Source organism: Hippocampus zosterae, chromosome 3 (assembly GCF_025434085.1).
Source record: "Hippocampus zosterae strain Florida chromosome 3, ASM2543408v3, whole genome shotgun sequence".
Taxonomy (NCBI): domain Eukaryota; kingdom Metazoa; phylum Chordata; class Actinopteri; order Syngnathiformes; family Syngnathidae; genus Hippocampus; species Hippocampus zosterae.
Genome location: NC_067453.1, coordinates 10238163 through 10253231, shown reverse-complemented (window position 1 = coordinate 10253231; position 15069 = coordinate 10238163). Strand labels below are relative to the sequence as shown.

The 15069-nt window shown below is 42.3% G+C and overlaps 2 protein-coding genes across 5 annotated transcripts in view; one reads left to right on the top strand and one right to left on the bottom strand.

Moving 5' to 3' along the window:
- The window catches only part of mrpl23 (mitochondrial ribosomal protein L23), a 58600-nt gene extending 51717 nt beyond the window's left edge, over nt 1–6883 (bottom strand). Inside the window, exons 1-2 of the mRNA XM_052060142.1 lie at nt 6720–6883; nt 3993–4115 (exon numbers count right to left, since the gene is read on the bottom strand). Of these exons, the coding sequence (XP_051916102.1) occupies nt 3993–4115; nt 6720–6739 (143 nt within the window). The 5' untranslated portion in view covers nt 6740–6883. The remainder of the gene's footprint in view (nt 1–3992; nt 4116–6719) is intronic.
- A 6538-nt stretch (nt 6884–13421) lies between these two features.
- The window catches only part of si:ch211-236l14.4 (SITS-binding protein), a 37233-nt gene continuing 35585 nt past the window's right edge, over nt 13422–15069 (top strand). Inside the window, exons 1-2 of one of the 4 annotated variants that reach the window (XM_052060070.1) lie at nt 13433–13729; nt 13994–14444. In XM_052060070.1, coding sequence (XP_051916030.1) covers nt 13725–13729; nt 13994–14444 — 456 coding nt within the window. In that variant the 5' untranslated portion in view covers nt 13433–13724. Of the gene's footprint in view, nt 14445–15069 lie in introns of all 4 variants that reach the window. The other 3 variants (XM_052060069.1, XM_052060071.1, XM_052060068.1) reach the window with 3 other exon arrangements.

The window sequence follows — 15069 nt, the reverse complement described above, 5'->3', positions numbered from 1 at the left end:
AGTCAGCAGAGTTGCATAAAATGTGACTGAGAAGAAGACTGAACACTGTTCAGCGTTGTTTTTCTCTGTTGTGTGCATGCGTCTTTACCCATGCCAGGTGAGGGTTATAAATTGAGACTCAGGGGTGGTGGGAGGAAACCTAGAAATTTGATGATGTTCCTTCGAGAGCAAAGGGAAAATGCTGACAGCACAAAGGTTTAAGAACCAAAGACAAAGAAATGTGTCTCTAAGGTAGGACAATCCAGGTGTCTGGCACAGAAAGTACCCAAGACGAACTGGTTTCGTGTGTTCTGCAAAAGAATGTAATTTTAAAAAAGCAGACTGGAAAAATAAATAGCAATTGGCCAAAAAAATTGAATGTAAAGCTACAGTTAATAGAAAGTTGATGAAAATGCAAATAACCGAGAACATAAAGCAAACTGGGGGGGGAAAAACATGTGTGGCCATAAAATATACAAACTACAAAGCTATAGTTAAGAGAAGGTTAATGAAAATGTAAAGCACTGAGAAAATCAGCGGGGAAGAGCAGAACATGGAAAGTGGAAAGACGAAAGTCTACATATAAACACAAAGGTTGTTGGCAAAGAACAGATTAACACTTATTGTTTTATTCTCTTTGTTAGATCTATCAAGTGAAAGTGTGCGCATGAAAACAAATTTCCTGAAGTAACTCAGCCAAGTGTCAGAGAGGTCATGAAATAACTAAACTAAAGGTACTTACACTAAAAGCTAGGTGAAAAATATGAAAAGAAAGAGGAAAGGTTATGTCTACTCAGGGCGCAATTTTGTGGCCCATGCAGCAAGATCCAAGAAGAAGTGTGACATTATCAAATTTACACTGAGGTGAAAGCCACATCATGGAATTGTAAAAAGGGCTAAAACTAAAATAAAGTAAATAAGATGAAAATATATACAATAGTCAAGACACATGTATTTGTCAATAGCGGACATGGGACTTAACAGCTATCTTTGTTTCACAAAGCTGATTTACAGAACATACAAATTGCATAGTTGTGGAGAGTGCAATGCAGTTTAACAGAGTTCCGCTTAATCAATCGCAGTGCACAGTCTGGCGCCGCAGCTTTGGTTTGCTTGATGTAAACTCTAAATATCCTGAACACGGGTCTTACCCAAAATAGAATGGTGCTTTCAAGCGAAAACACATTCAGACAACAAAAAGAGTACCAACTGTGCTGTGACAAAATGGCCAATACGGAACGATACTGTTTGAGCTATCGACGCTCCTGACATCACTAAGATTGATTCTTCAACTTATACATCGAGATGTTTGAAATGTCAGTCATTCGAGACTCTGTATTTGCAGTACATTGTACGCACAAGTGAAAAGCGGTACCGGTATTTATTTTCAGACTCACCTGAGGTACACACAAGGAACACAGCGATCTGATCTCCGTGTTAGCACAACAATATTAGGGTTAGGGTTAGGTTTACTGACAGGTAATGTCCAATTCTCTTAGTGGTGTCCAGAATTCGTTTTCAAAAGGCTGTCACAATCACACACACAGCCTGCTAAAAGCTAATGTCTAGCCTTACTCATTAGAAATATTGGGTGAACACCATTGTGCAGAAAGCAGGAGAGTGCAGTGAGAGTAGATTGGACATTTCTTCTCTCCCAAGAAGCCCCTTTGGGGAAAACATCCTCATAAGTTCAAGTTTGCTGTGAATGTGTGAACGCGGCTTTTGAAACAAAGGCCACATTGTGTTCAATGCCTGAGAACGCCATCATTACTACTTCGCATTAACAGCTGTTGAGCATTACAACTTATCAGCACAAACATTGCCTACGCTAAATAGGCCTAACGACAGCGTTCATTGCCATAATAACTCATGAGCAAATCGGAGTTGATATTTGATGTGTCACTGCCCATCTGTCCATCTACGGCTTTTGTCTAGATCAGAGGTGGGCAAACTATGGCCCGCGGGCCGAATCCGTCCCGTTGGTCTTTTTAATCCGGCCCGCCGAAGGCTGGTCCACAATTAAGGTTCGATGTGAATGATTGCATTCATTTCAATTGGACTTGTAATGACAGGCATTTCACTGCCAGGTGGCACATTGACTTGAAGTTGCAGAACACGAGGAGGGAGGGGGATCTTTTCGACCAACTAGGACCTCTGTATTGCTCTACTTCTACTGGTCTGATCACAACCCATCTGCAGCAATGCACAGGCTAAAATAGGTAATCAACAACACTGTTGTCATTTAAAAATGTATATTAATACAGTACTTTCATGCTTTTGTTCTGTTGATGTTTGATATGGACTGTCAACAAATGCAGTTTTTTTTTTTATGTACCATAGCTCGTGCTGACCTGGCCCTTCTGTCAAATTTTAAAAGTCAATGCGGCCCCGAGCCAAAATGTTTGCCCACCCCTGGTTAGATCAATGAGCCATTGCCCTTTACCAGACCAGGCAGTGCAAAAATAATAATAAATAAATCAATAAATTGGGCACACCCAAACCTCCGAAGCATTGAACAATTTGTTCTGGGGGAGTTGGTCAACCACCAGTTTGTTCGGATTTTGAAAGTTTCTCAAAAGTCAATTCTTTTAAGAACGTGCAGGCAATTTCTTTAAATGTTGACCGTCAACTTTGGAACTGTAAGTCACTGACCTTGGACTGAAGAGGTTACTCTGGTCGAGCAGAATGCATGTTTATGCAAGTACTGCGTGTTTACATACAAAGCCCATTCCCATACAGTATACGTGATCACAAAATGTAAACGAATGCTTCCATAAACACTGTAATTCAACATGGATCAAGTCAGGTATTGTGTCCAATCGTATACACCCCCCCAACCATGACAGCATTTTGCCAAAACTCTCTTTAAACTCCAAATATACACAAACACTTTTGTGTCCACCTGGCACACACACACATACACACACACACTCACACGCACACACCAAATTATGTAAGCATTCTTGGAATTCAGCAGACAAGAGACAAGAGTCACATTCGTAGGAGGCCAAGCACCTGGATGAACAGATTACAGTCAAAAACCCCACCGGAGACCCATCTTAATCTTCTATTTTTCTCCCAAGCACAGCACAAGCTTTGGACCTCTCAGTTCTGCTAACCTCAGTGACCTTGACAACAACAATCTTCTGTTGGACTTCATGACACAGAGTAATATTGTAATGTGTTGCTTTGCAAATTTATCACACTCCCAAGGCGTTGAATGGATGATTCAATCGGTAAATGTGTGTAAAAACACAAGAGGACAGATAGCTTGAGATGATGCCTTAACGACGTAAACTGGACAGACAAATTGGATAAACATGAGGGAGCTTTCCAAGTGCAACATAGCCCTGTGGACTACCACACAGTAAATTACAACTTACAAACATCTTCATTAAGTGGAATCGACAACTCCCAAAATGGGAAGATTGAAGAAAAAAAAAACGACCTTCAGAACTCATTTCAGAATTGTTCTTTGTGTTATATATTTAGGCTTATAAGACACAACAAATGAAAAGTACAATGTATATTTGGAATCCAGAGGTACTATTAAAAATAGAGCATTTATTTGGGAAATGCAATGGGATGAAGTTTTGGAGAATGAGTCAAAATATGAGTCATACAGCCAAATACAGAGTGTGGACTTACATCTTCCACTCTACTGCCTGTGTCAGCCATTCACAAGCCATCGCTGCAACACAGCTCAATATAGAGGACTAAAAGGCGCTGAAAGAATTCTGGCCTGCTGACTGATGCGTCTGACTTCTGTTCTTGAGGTTGCTCTACCACCTTGTGGCCATGACGCAAAGTGCAGTTCATGTCAAAACATTTTGGCCGACAAAGTGGGGAAGCATTTCGTAACGTAGCAATTTTTGATTTTGACAAAACACTGAACTGATTGAAACATTTGAGATGAACGGGTTCTTTCTTAGATGATAACACTTGTGAGGTTGTTAATGTAGCTTGGCCTAATGCCTCATGGATCTTCGCAAGTCGTAAGTTGGAAGACTTACTCCATTGGGATGCGGAACTGGACGGTGTCAGTAGGCTGCTCTCTTCCAGGCCGTACCAGCTTCAAGAACCAGTTTGGTCTGAAGAGTCTCAGCTGTGGGTTACCCAGTTGGTACAAAGGATATCTGCAAGCAAAACAATGTCAACTCTTTTAAAAAGTTCCTGTCATAGAAAATTTACTTTTGAATTGCTGTAACAAGCTGATGACCACTCAACGGTGCACCCCACTGTCAGATGGGGGGGGGGGGGTGGATTTGCTAGCATACAGCGAGACAAGACATAAAACAAAGTCACCATTGATGTTGGCGTATTCAATGCATATTAATAGGGGTCTTCATCAAATTGCAATGATTAAAATTTTCAACGCTGTAGTCTGTTTCATCTTTTTTAACAAATGAAGCATCATGAAGCTTTACACCATGTGCAAACCAATTGGCTGGAATACTTCAGTGCTGAATGAAGCTTCATTTCGCCATCATTAGTTCATATTATTTGTAACAATAATGAGCTTTTTCAATTCACTCACAAATTCAGTTACTCTGAGCCTGTTTACTTGAATACAAAGCTGTTGTTGATGTTATGTGCAACTGGGATGCCCTCTGGAGAAAAAAAAACTCATTCTTGAAATGTGGGTTAAAGTGGGTTTGTGTGATATCTACTGTATAATCAAGGTGCTTTTAAGGTGCAAATGTTATCTGAATTTGTGGGGTTTTTTAAAGACGAAGAGATTGCCCCTCCAGCCATTTCTGGTGTTCCACCCATTACGTTCAGCGGTTCAACTAGGTATAGAGTTGAATATATACAAGTATAAACCATGGTTTTTCGTTATGTCACAAACAAGGCGGGGAAAAGGAAGTACACTTCACGCATTCGCATGTTTTATATCGTATTGCACGGCCGCAGAAACTGCCGTGTGAACGCAAGTGGGGCTGCACCGGGGTTAACACGCTTCTCTTTAGTAAGCAGCTTTATACGTGTGAACGTTCCACAGAATTTACACCGGTATAAGATATATCGCAACAAAATACATTGGTGCAGCACCGATGCAAATGTGTGTCGTGTGAACACCCCTTATGTGAGACAATTTCACTTTGGCAACAAAAAATTGGCACTGGCAGTCTGTCCGTCTCTCTCTCTCTCTCTCTCTCCATTTCTTCCAACTCAAGTCACAAAGCTGCTTTTGCTCTCTATCAATCCCTGCTCTGCACCTGGCTAGAGCAAGTCAATGTGCTCACAAAGCTGTGGGCACGGGGAGCTACGTAGCCCCCAAAGACCACATTAGCTCTCATCACCGCCTGTTCTATAATAAGCTCTCAAGTGATGGGACATTGTGATTTCCTAGGAATGTTGTAGAAGCGAGCATTTAAAAATGTAAACACATGCAAACATTTGTAGAAATGAAGCATTGCATACGGATATTCATATGTTCCTGACCTTGTGAACAATTATTGCAAGAAATCATTCACGTGTTCACTGTTGAGTGTCTTCACATCCATGAATTTCATCCATTCATCCAACCATTTTCTAATCCGCTTTTTTCTCACATGGGTCGCGGGCGTGCTGGAGTGTATCCCACCTGTCTTCGGGCAGTAAGTGGTAGACACCCTGAACTCGTTGCTATCCAATCGCAGGGCACACAGATTGGATAGCAACACAGAGACACTCAATTGTCTATTAAGAGTTCCATTCACCTTCCATGTACTGTATGTTTTTGGAATGTGGGATGAAACCGGAGTACCCAGAGAAAAAACACGCGGGCATGGGGGGAACATGCACACTCCACACAGAAAAGCCGGAGCCGGAATAAACCCTGCACTTCTCCACTGTGAGGCACACGTGTTAACCAGTTGACCACCGTTCTGCCCGATGAATTTCATTGATTGTAAAAAAATGTGTATTTCCATGTAATTTGAACAAACCGTGAGCCCTTGGCATTTATCAGTCTCCGAAAAGACCTGTTGTGCATTACTTACAGAAAATAAATAAGTGAAATTGGATAATTCCGATGACACATCTAAACACGCTAAAGTGCCATGGAATAGTGGTTGGGAATCACCAGTGTGGGCTGTACAGTTGATTCTAGTTAGGAAGGGTCGTGCATGTGCACCAGTGTTCCATGTAGTTGACGAAACAGATAGAGTAGCACAAATTCCGCAAAACAACAACTATGGCTACTCAACACTGACACCGCCGAATTTAAAGGACACAAATTTTATCGAAAGAGATCACAGGCTCCTAGAACAACATATAATTTCTAAGCGAGACAAGTAAACTATTTAGCTTTGGGTAGAACCCCATACTCAAAACAAATTTACAACAGATGACTGCATCTTCACTTTGTCGTTTATGTCATTGCAGCTGTTGAGAAAGCGCTATACAAAATCAGGATCTATTGTATTGTGACCTGGAGCACAGCCACTGCTGCGTTAATGTACTGCATGTTTTTAGCATATCAGGCTAACACAAAGGACAGTCATGTTGCAAAACGCTCGTATGGTTTGTTCTTCACAACGCATCCTCCGCCTTACTTCAAGCAAAGACAAGACAAAAACACGAAATTAGCACAGTGGATGGGTAAAGTCGGACGGAAGTCTTGCAACCTTTAAATTGGTTATGCTCGCTTCATAAATCAAGTGCTTGAGATGGAGACAAAGCATGGAAAAATGGGTCAAATGACTATATTTGCGCTTGTCATTCTAATTGAAGCAGTATAGAACACGATAACTTACAGTAGTCTCGTTACTGGCATCTTTGTTCTGGTTCGTTGTGGTATAGGCTTGATAAGTAGTTGTTTTGCAGGCTTTCCAAGGTTGTTTCAGCAGAGCATGTGCGCGTACTTCCGGGAACAAACTCATTGCGCATGCGCACCAATCTGCACAGCCGCATTGGGTCGTGCCAGGTTGCAACGTTGGGGTGCAGTCAAGGCTTGCCCATTTTGCTTGCCTATGTTTTGATATATGATTGTGCAAGAGATACCGACGCTCGTTCCCACCGACTGCTGTCAGGCTGGTGAATAAAATATAACAATAATAATAATAATAATAATTAAATGATGTGTGAGACAATTATAAATAGCACAGCGATTTATCATTTTTGTGTTTGTATTGTACTTAATTGAACGGTGTTTGTTGTTTTTTTTCTTTTTTTCTTCTTTCTTCTTTCTACCTACATTCTTGCTACTGGAGGCTGTAAATTTCCCCAGTGTGGGACAAATAAAGGATATCTTGAATCCTGATATTCCTGCTGCCCGACTTTATACAGGCACCAGCATTTTTTCATTGATCATTATTTTACAATTGTTGTGTTTTCAAGAAAAGCAGGTAATTAACTATCATACAACATGCATCCAGGGCAACCATCAACATTACACATTTAAGAGATATTTGTTCTATTGTCTATTTTTGCCGGCACTGGAACACACACTCCGGAACCTCACATACATATATTTCACAAGTACTGCAGAAAAAATCCCTTACCATCAAATTTTAAAAAAAAGGTCTGTTTAATTTAATTTTAGTCTTATTCTAATTGCATTAAAATGTCGTATCAGGGTTGCGAATATGCGAATGGGCTCAAGATGACACGCTTCTCACTGGCCAAGACCAAATATATTATAAATAGACAGACATATTTTTACGAACTCTTTAATAATTTGCTGTTCACATTATCATATCATACAACACCATGTATTTTTGGATAATCAATCTGGACTTGGTACTGTGATGCCCTGAACGGAACGGTGAACATCAGAGGTCGTTTATTTTTAAGATTACTTAACGTTGTTGGAACATTCGGGATACACTTCATCACTTTATCACTCAGTACATGTTTGCCTAAAGCGGGAGCAGCAGAGGGAGACTCGGTTCCACTTCTACAGCAGAAGGCAAGTGAGATGTTATTGAAGAGAAGGGCCTCTTGAAATAAACCCTTACCTGTCAACTTTTCAAGCGCCAACCTGTATAAAGTACCAAAAAAATCCTTATAAAGAGCAAAAAATTCTTATAACATATCACAGCATTTTATATGTCAAAATAACGGCAGAAAAGCACACACGAAAAATTCAATGATATTTATTGTAGATCTCCATAATACAATGTCTGGTTAATGCCTAATCATCATTCTACTTAGTGGCATTACTGTGTTCAGAGTTGTATTCCTGCGTTACTTTTTTCACCAACTCCAAATACTGACCGATCGGCTCGAAGTTACAGCATCCATTCATATTTAATTTGCACCGCAATAATGCTGTCAGTGTTTCTGGTGCAAGCGATTTTTGGAAATCTGTGTGATGAGAAAGTTACCGGAAATGAAAGCATTCGAGTAGACTAGCACCATTCTGGGCAAAAGCAAACGGAACTACCTGTTAGTGGGTAAAAAAAAAAAACTGAAATTTTCAGTGTCCGTATGATTTGTGCGATACGGCCATATTACGTAAGATTTACCACAAAATCCGTATGAACTATGGCTAAACCGTATTAGTTGACAGGTATGTAAACCACACCCTGATATCTGGGGGGGGGTGGGGGGCAACATAATTATTTCTGTTACTGCAAACTTAGTCAAGACTGTTACGTTGAGTGTCATGCAAAAACTACTGGGCCAGTTTTTATAAATAGGATAGACAGCGAGGAAACAATCACCCTTTGTGTGACAAAAGAGCAAATCAAAAACCCGGTAGTTTGTATTCATATCCTTACCAAAACAATATATAGAGTAACTTGTGTCCTTTTTTTAAATTCCTCTTTTTCATTATACTGTTTTTGATGAGTTGGAGACTATTCCAGCTGAGCTGGGCAAGAGGCAATAGCTACAACCTGAACCGGTCTCCAGGCAGTTGCAGCAATATAGAACAAATGCTCTGCTCGCTTGGGGACTAAGATGATTATAATGGCTTGGAAGATCCATGTGTGCATGTGACCGAAACTTCATTATTTCCATTTATTGGATGAGGCAAAAGCCGGCAGAACATTGATGCTATTTAGCCATTGTCCCGTAAGAACTGTTGGCCCTTGTGTGCATTCTCCCTTGCCATATTAATTTCAACCTCTGTCCACATCCTGATGTTATCAGCCTCTCTTGTTTTCCTTCTTCCTGGCCTCCCCTTTCCTTCAACTTCTCCTTCGATGGTCATTTGTAGTTACACTATCTGGAAGCAAGTTCCAATGTCTCTTCATACAGGACTTCTTTTCTCCCTTTTCTCTCTCTAACTGGGCAAGCAGTCTGCCATTCTCTCTACTTCTCTATACTACACACAATTGGTCTTGTCCTTGCAACTGACCTGTAGCATTCTGCACCATTCTCACATAATCTTACTCATGTCACCTTGTTTTAAAGTCCAGTGTTCCCCACCATACAAGGTAATGCTCCATACTAAGGATTTCACCTCCTATTCGTTTATTTTCAGGCCCATCTCTTTTGCCTTCCACACGCTAATTAGCTGACTGACGGCATCTCGTGGAAACGCTAATCCAGCACTCATCTCGGGTGTTCAGTCTGTATTAACCCTGACCATGGGGCCAAGATGTTTGACATTGTCTGGTTGGTTGATTCCATTTTTGCCAAGGAAGACTTGGCAAAAATGGCAAAAAGGCTTGCGCATCATTACGCATGTTTGTCAGATTTTATGTGTTGACACCATTTCTGGCTATACTGCTCCAGAGCTTGTTTGTTTCTACTTTAGAGCATGCAATCAATGTAGTATCACCAGTGCGGACATTCCATGTTGGTCTACCACCTGCAGTGCAGCCAAGCATTACAGTAAAAGTCTCCTTCACCTGTCTGATAATGGCTCAACTCAACTTTATTTATAGAGCACTTTAAAACAAGCTGCAAACGAGTTGCTGTACATTGAGCAAAACTTAGTCATACAAGAACAAAGGCAGGTAAAACAATTAATCAATAACATTTTTAAAAACTGTAAATTAGTATCATAGACATTTCATAGTTAAAGCTCTCTTTCTGTTGAGCACACCACAAAGCTAAGAAATGTGTTATGACTGTTCTGAAGACCTGTAACGTTGGAAAGCGGCTGTTTTTTCCGACTGGACAAAGAGGCAGAAAGAGAGATGAGGATAGACGGAAACAGTCGGGTCCACAGCAGTGTCGACCCGCCAAGAGTGGGTGCTTGGAGATTTCCCATCTTAAAGGCAGCCGGGAATAAATCGGTTTTGAATAACATGGAGATAAAATAAAGGGAAGTTTTAAAAAAGATCCAGACCGGAGAAGGAACGGTTGCACTAAATAGTGAGCCCTCCTGTTTGAGCGATTTCCCTGAAGCCACTTTGTCTCAAGAACCGATATCTGCGGTATCATTTTCCCAAGGACAAATTACGTCACATTTTATGCTCGTGTGTACCGTCGTGGTTTCTCATTGCAGATATCTGCTCTGTGAATTACGCAACTGAATTGTAACTATGATATAGCCATTTTGACTCTTGCAGTTCAGGATATCTTTGAACTATCTCAATTCAAGATATCTGCATGTCAAGTTTAAACTACGAAGCAAAATAACATTGTGGCAGCGATTCGAGGATTAGAAATGTTTTAGTTGGTTGAATACGTCAGACATGTTGCTCCAATACAAAAAAAATCACTGGATGTTGAAAATGTTTTTACTTTAAAAGAAGTAGTAAGTAGACACCAGTTAGATTCAAGAGACCCGCATGTATCCAATAGTAAAACCAAATATCCAACCATTATCCGAACTGTTTATCTTCATGACTGTCAAGGGGGAGCCTACCACAGCCATCTTCAGTCAATAGGTAGGATGCACCCGAAACTGGTTGCCCGCCAATCGGAGGGCACACAAAGATGAACATCCATTAACACTCATAACCACACCTATTGACCCATTCAGAGTGACCACTTAACCTACCGTGCATTTTGGGGGAATTTACGAGTAAACTCATGGAAAACAGCTTTCCTTTGATTGATTGCTTTCGACATGTGGCCGTCTTTTGGCCACCATGTCTCTTCATTGTGTGTGCTGCATTGAAATTCAGCGTGCCGTCGGTGTAGTCATGGTACCCTTTGAGGCGGCCGTGGCAGGCCACAACTACACAACACGTGGCACACTTGCCCTGTGTTGTGTGTCGAGTCAGTACCTGGGCCTGGCTGTATTGTGTATGTTGTCTTGTGTGTTTGTCTGCCCCATGTCTTTTGGTAGCACTGTCATTTGGTTAGGGCAATAAATCAGTCCTTTTCCATCACCATCAACCATTCATTGATGGAATGATTAGTTTAAAAGAGCGCCATTTTGGATTTAAAAAAAAGTTAATTGGGAGAATCAAATGTCATTAATATATATGCATGATTCAAGCACATTACATCATCTTCAAGAATGTTGCAAACAAAATGGGTTACCTGTAACCATGACAATGTCACTTTTGTGACACTTATGTTTCAGCACTGCGAGACTTTGCACAAAGATTCCAACACAGAGTAGATGAAGCTATTTCTTGCGCACACTATCACGTTCACCTCGCCCCTTTGCCATCAAGGCTAATTAAGTGGTAGAAAAAATGGCCAATTCGGGAGTGATTTGTCTTTTTTTTTCATGCCTCGTGTTTACACTCTCTAAGGGAGTGGAGCATGCCACTCAACAGTCCTCTGCTTATTTATAGATGGAAGGGATGGGTGGATGGTCTGTAAATTCAGCCCCCCCCTCTCCACCCCTCCCCTGGATGTTCCGTTGAAGTCATAAGCCTGACCTCTAACCCATGAGCCGGACCGCTGCACTACCCATGTTGAACTTGGGCAGGCACGCATGCTTGGACGCATTATCCCGTACTCCTGCCTCTGACAGAGGTATGTGATGGATTAGGAGCTGAGGGGGGACTGACATGCATAAACACGAACAAGAGCAACTGATCTTCAAATTATGTCAGCCAGCACCTCTTCGGACATCTGGTGTGTCACCGTGGAAAACCTTAACTAAACATAGCGTTATTGCTAAAACCTGGTGTTATTATTATTATTATCATTATTATTATTGTTGTTGTTATTGACATGATGATTGTTGGAATACGTGTAATTCTGTTATCCCATAATTACTCTGAGTGTAACTATAAACCATTGTTCCAGAGTGCGATTTCGCAAATACCTCATTTACAATAGGGTAGGTTTATTCAGGGAGACTTGTCGGCCTGTGAGAGCCCAGACGGCTCCTGTTCTGGCTCTTAAGTTAACATCCTTTTGTTAAGTTAACGGCTTCTGATCAAATTAACTGTTGATTGTGAGAAGATAACTTCAACCCCAGGACATAATGTGAGGGACATCCACAGCTGTGTTCGCAGACCACCGACCTCCAGCAGGAGCCGTCTGACACCTCAGGAATGAACTGTGTGTTCTCATTGAAATACTCCTCGACTGAAAGTGTTGTGAAATGTGCAAATACTCCCCACGCCCATGAGAAGATCGTGTATTAGGGACATCCTTTCAATAAATGCAAGGAGACAAACGCCGTCTCTTCAGAGTTGCTTCGGTTTACGTGACAGAGCCAGCTGGAGAGCTGCCCCGAGATTGTGAATCAAGACATGTTTTAGCGCACTCTCTCTTACTACTCCTGATGTATTCTTTGCATCAGATTACCATCATAAACCTAACAACGAGAGTCTGAGCTATGTCATTTCGGTTGCGACGTGCTGACAAATCACTTAAGATGTGTCAGCGTGTTCTGCACAGCCACTAAATCTGCGCTGTCTTAAGCAATGCATTCATGGTTGAGCTGCGTGTGTCAAAATGTGGTTCAGTGGCACAACGTTGACACTGTGATTCCAGACACAATAGAGGGTGACAGTCGGAATACCAACGATTGCCACCTTGGACCAGTCGCACTGGCATCGGTCCCTTCGAGGCACACATAAACAACAGTGTGGCCGTCAAATCTCGTACAAATCAAACCAAGCAACAATTGTCATGTCTACAATAAACAGTGATTGATGAAGAGCACAAAATGATTTCACTTTGATTGTTCTATTTACTTGATGCTCTGTGAACTGCTTTGGAAATTACCAGTATGGTAAAATGTTAAAAAGTATGCTTCATTTCAAAAGTTGCTCACTCACTTTTATTGTGCTTTTTGCTGTTACATGCAGACATTGAATTTGCTGCGTGAATTTTTTAATGTTGTTTCACCTAGGTGCATCTTCACTAATTGTACTGACTGGACAGTTGACTGATATTTGTTTTGTTGAAATATTGCATATCGGCTGTAAAATTTCAGCGTTCACACGTTTTTGGCAGGCTCACATCCTTCCCTGCTCTCCAAGAAAATGCCACAAGATCAAATGTGGCTAAGGTATGGAAAATGTCCACACGTGTCATGACGCCTGTAACCACGCACCCGAACGCGCCCCTATCCCGGCTGCTTGGACTGCACAACCTTTACGCACGCTGAGCTCACGAATAGTACGCGGCCACGCATGGGGGTGGGGGGGGGGGGGGGGGGGGTCGCTCCCTTTTCCAGGTCGACCTTGGCCGCTTCGCCCACACGGGAAACTCTACTACTCTGGCAAACCCTCCCGGTCCCCCTCAAGCCTTCCCACCCCCATTTCCCTCCCTCTACCTTTCATGCGAAGAAAGAGCGCAGCGTTACGTCAAACAGTGCGCGGTAAGCGAGAGCGCGTCTTTGAGGGTATTAGTGGCCACTGCTGCCAAACTCCGCTTGGGGCAGCTCACCACTTTACTGCGGCCAATGCACGTTAAGTCAAGTTAAAAAAAAAAAAAGCGGCGCTATGTGGTAAGTCAATTATCCATTCGTGCTCTTTTGCTACCCACGCCGATTTCCTCACATGGCATGTCTCTATTGCTGGTACAATTGACAAAGTGTCACACGGTGTATGGTGTGTGCAGATAAGACAAGAAAAGAGAGAATATACCATTACATCGTGATGGCATGATGAAGCAGCAACAGAGTCGTTTGGCGCACAGAGCTTTCTGCAGTATTTCTTGGTGTTTGTTTTTTTGCTGATCTCAAAAACAACATGCCTCACGCTCGAAATAGGAACCCTAGCCCCATCCCAGAGGTAACATGGGACACGGGCTTGAAGGAGATGAACGAGACGTGGAAAGGAGCGATCGCGTGTCTCGGAGTGGCCGTCTTCTTTGTAATGACCATTGGGATCATATACTGGCAAGTGGTGGACCAGCCCAACAAGAATTGGATCCTTAAGGGGACTTTGAGCGGATTGATCTGGGAAAGAAGAACCCACTCGCTCGTGATCCAGACCCTGACGGAGGACAAGACCTACGTGGAGATAGACGTCGGGAACGTGGGGAACCCTGACCTGGAGGTGCCCTTCGTGAGGAACCTGTGCTGGCTCAACAAGACCGAGTTCTGCTACACGTGGGACGCGGTGGCCGAGATCAAAATCTCCCTGGATGTGAATGAGGACACGGAGACCGAGTGCTACAGTATGACATGGACGCCGGTGCAGTGCCATGTGCAGCTTAAGGTAGGTTTCCTCTCACTCTCGTTTGTGTTCATGCGGAAAGGGTTTGCGCTTCTCATTTAACGTGCATGCCCGAAAGCACAGAACAATGTTTTGTTTTTGTTTTTTTGGAGGGGCGCGGGGGATTATTTGTAAAGTTAAATTTGCAGCAACATAAATCCACTCACCCGCCAAAGTAACACATATACCTGCACAGTCTAATGCACGTGGGCAAACTACGGCCCGCGGGCCGAATCCGGCCCGTTGGTCTTTTTAATGCAAGTCCATTTCAATTGGACTTGTAATGACAGACAGTTCACCGCCAGGTGGCGCATTGACTTGAAGTTGCAGAACACGGGGGGGGGCGGATCTTTTCGACCACCTAGTACCTCTGTATCGCTCTACTTCTACTGGTCTGATCACAATCCCATCTGCAGCAATGCACAGGCTAAAATAGGTCATCAACAACACTGTTGTCATTTTAAAAATATACATTAATACAGTACTTTCATGCTTTTGTTCTGTTGATGTTCGATATAGACTGTCAACAAATGCAGTTTTTTTTAATGTACCATAGCTTGTGCTGACCTGGCCCTTCTGTCAAATTTTCAAGTCAATGCGGCCCCCGAGCCAAAAAGTTTGTCCACCC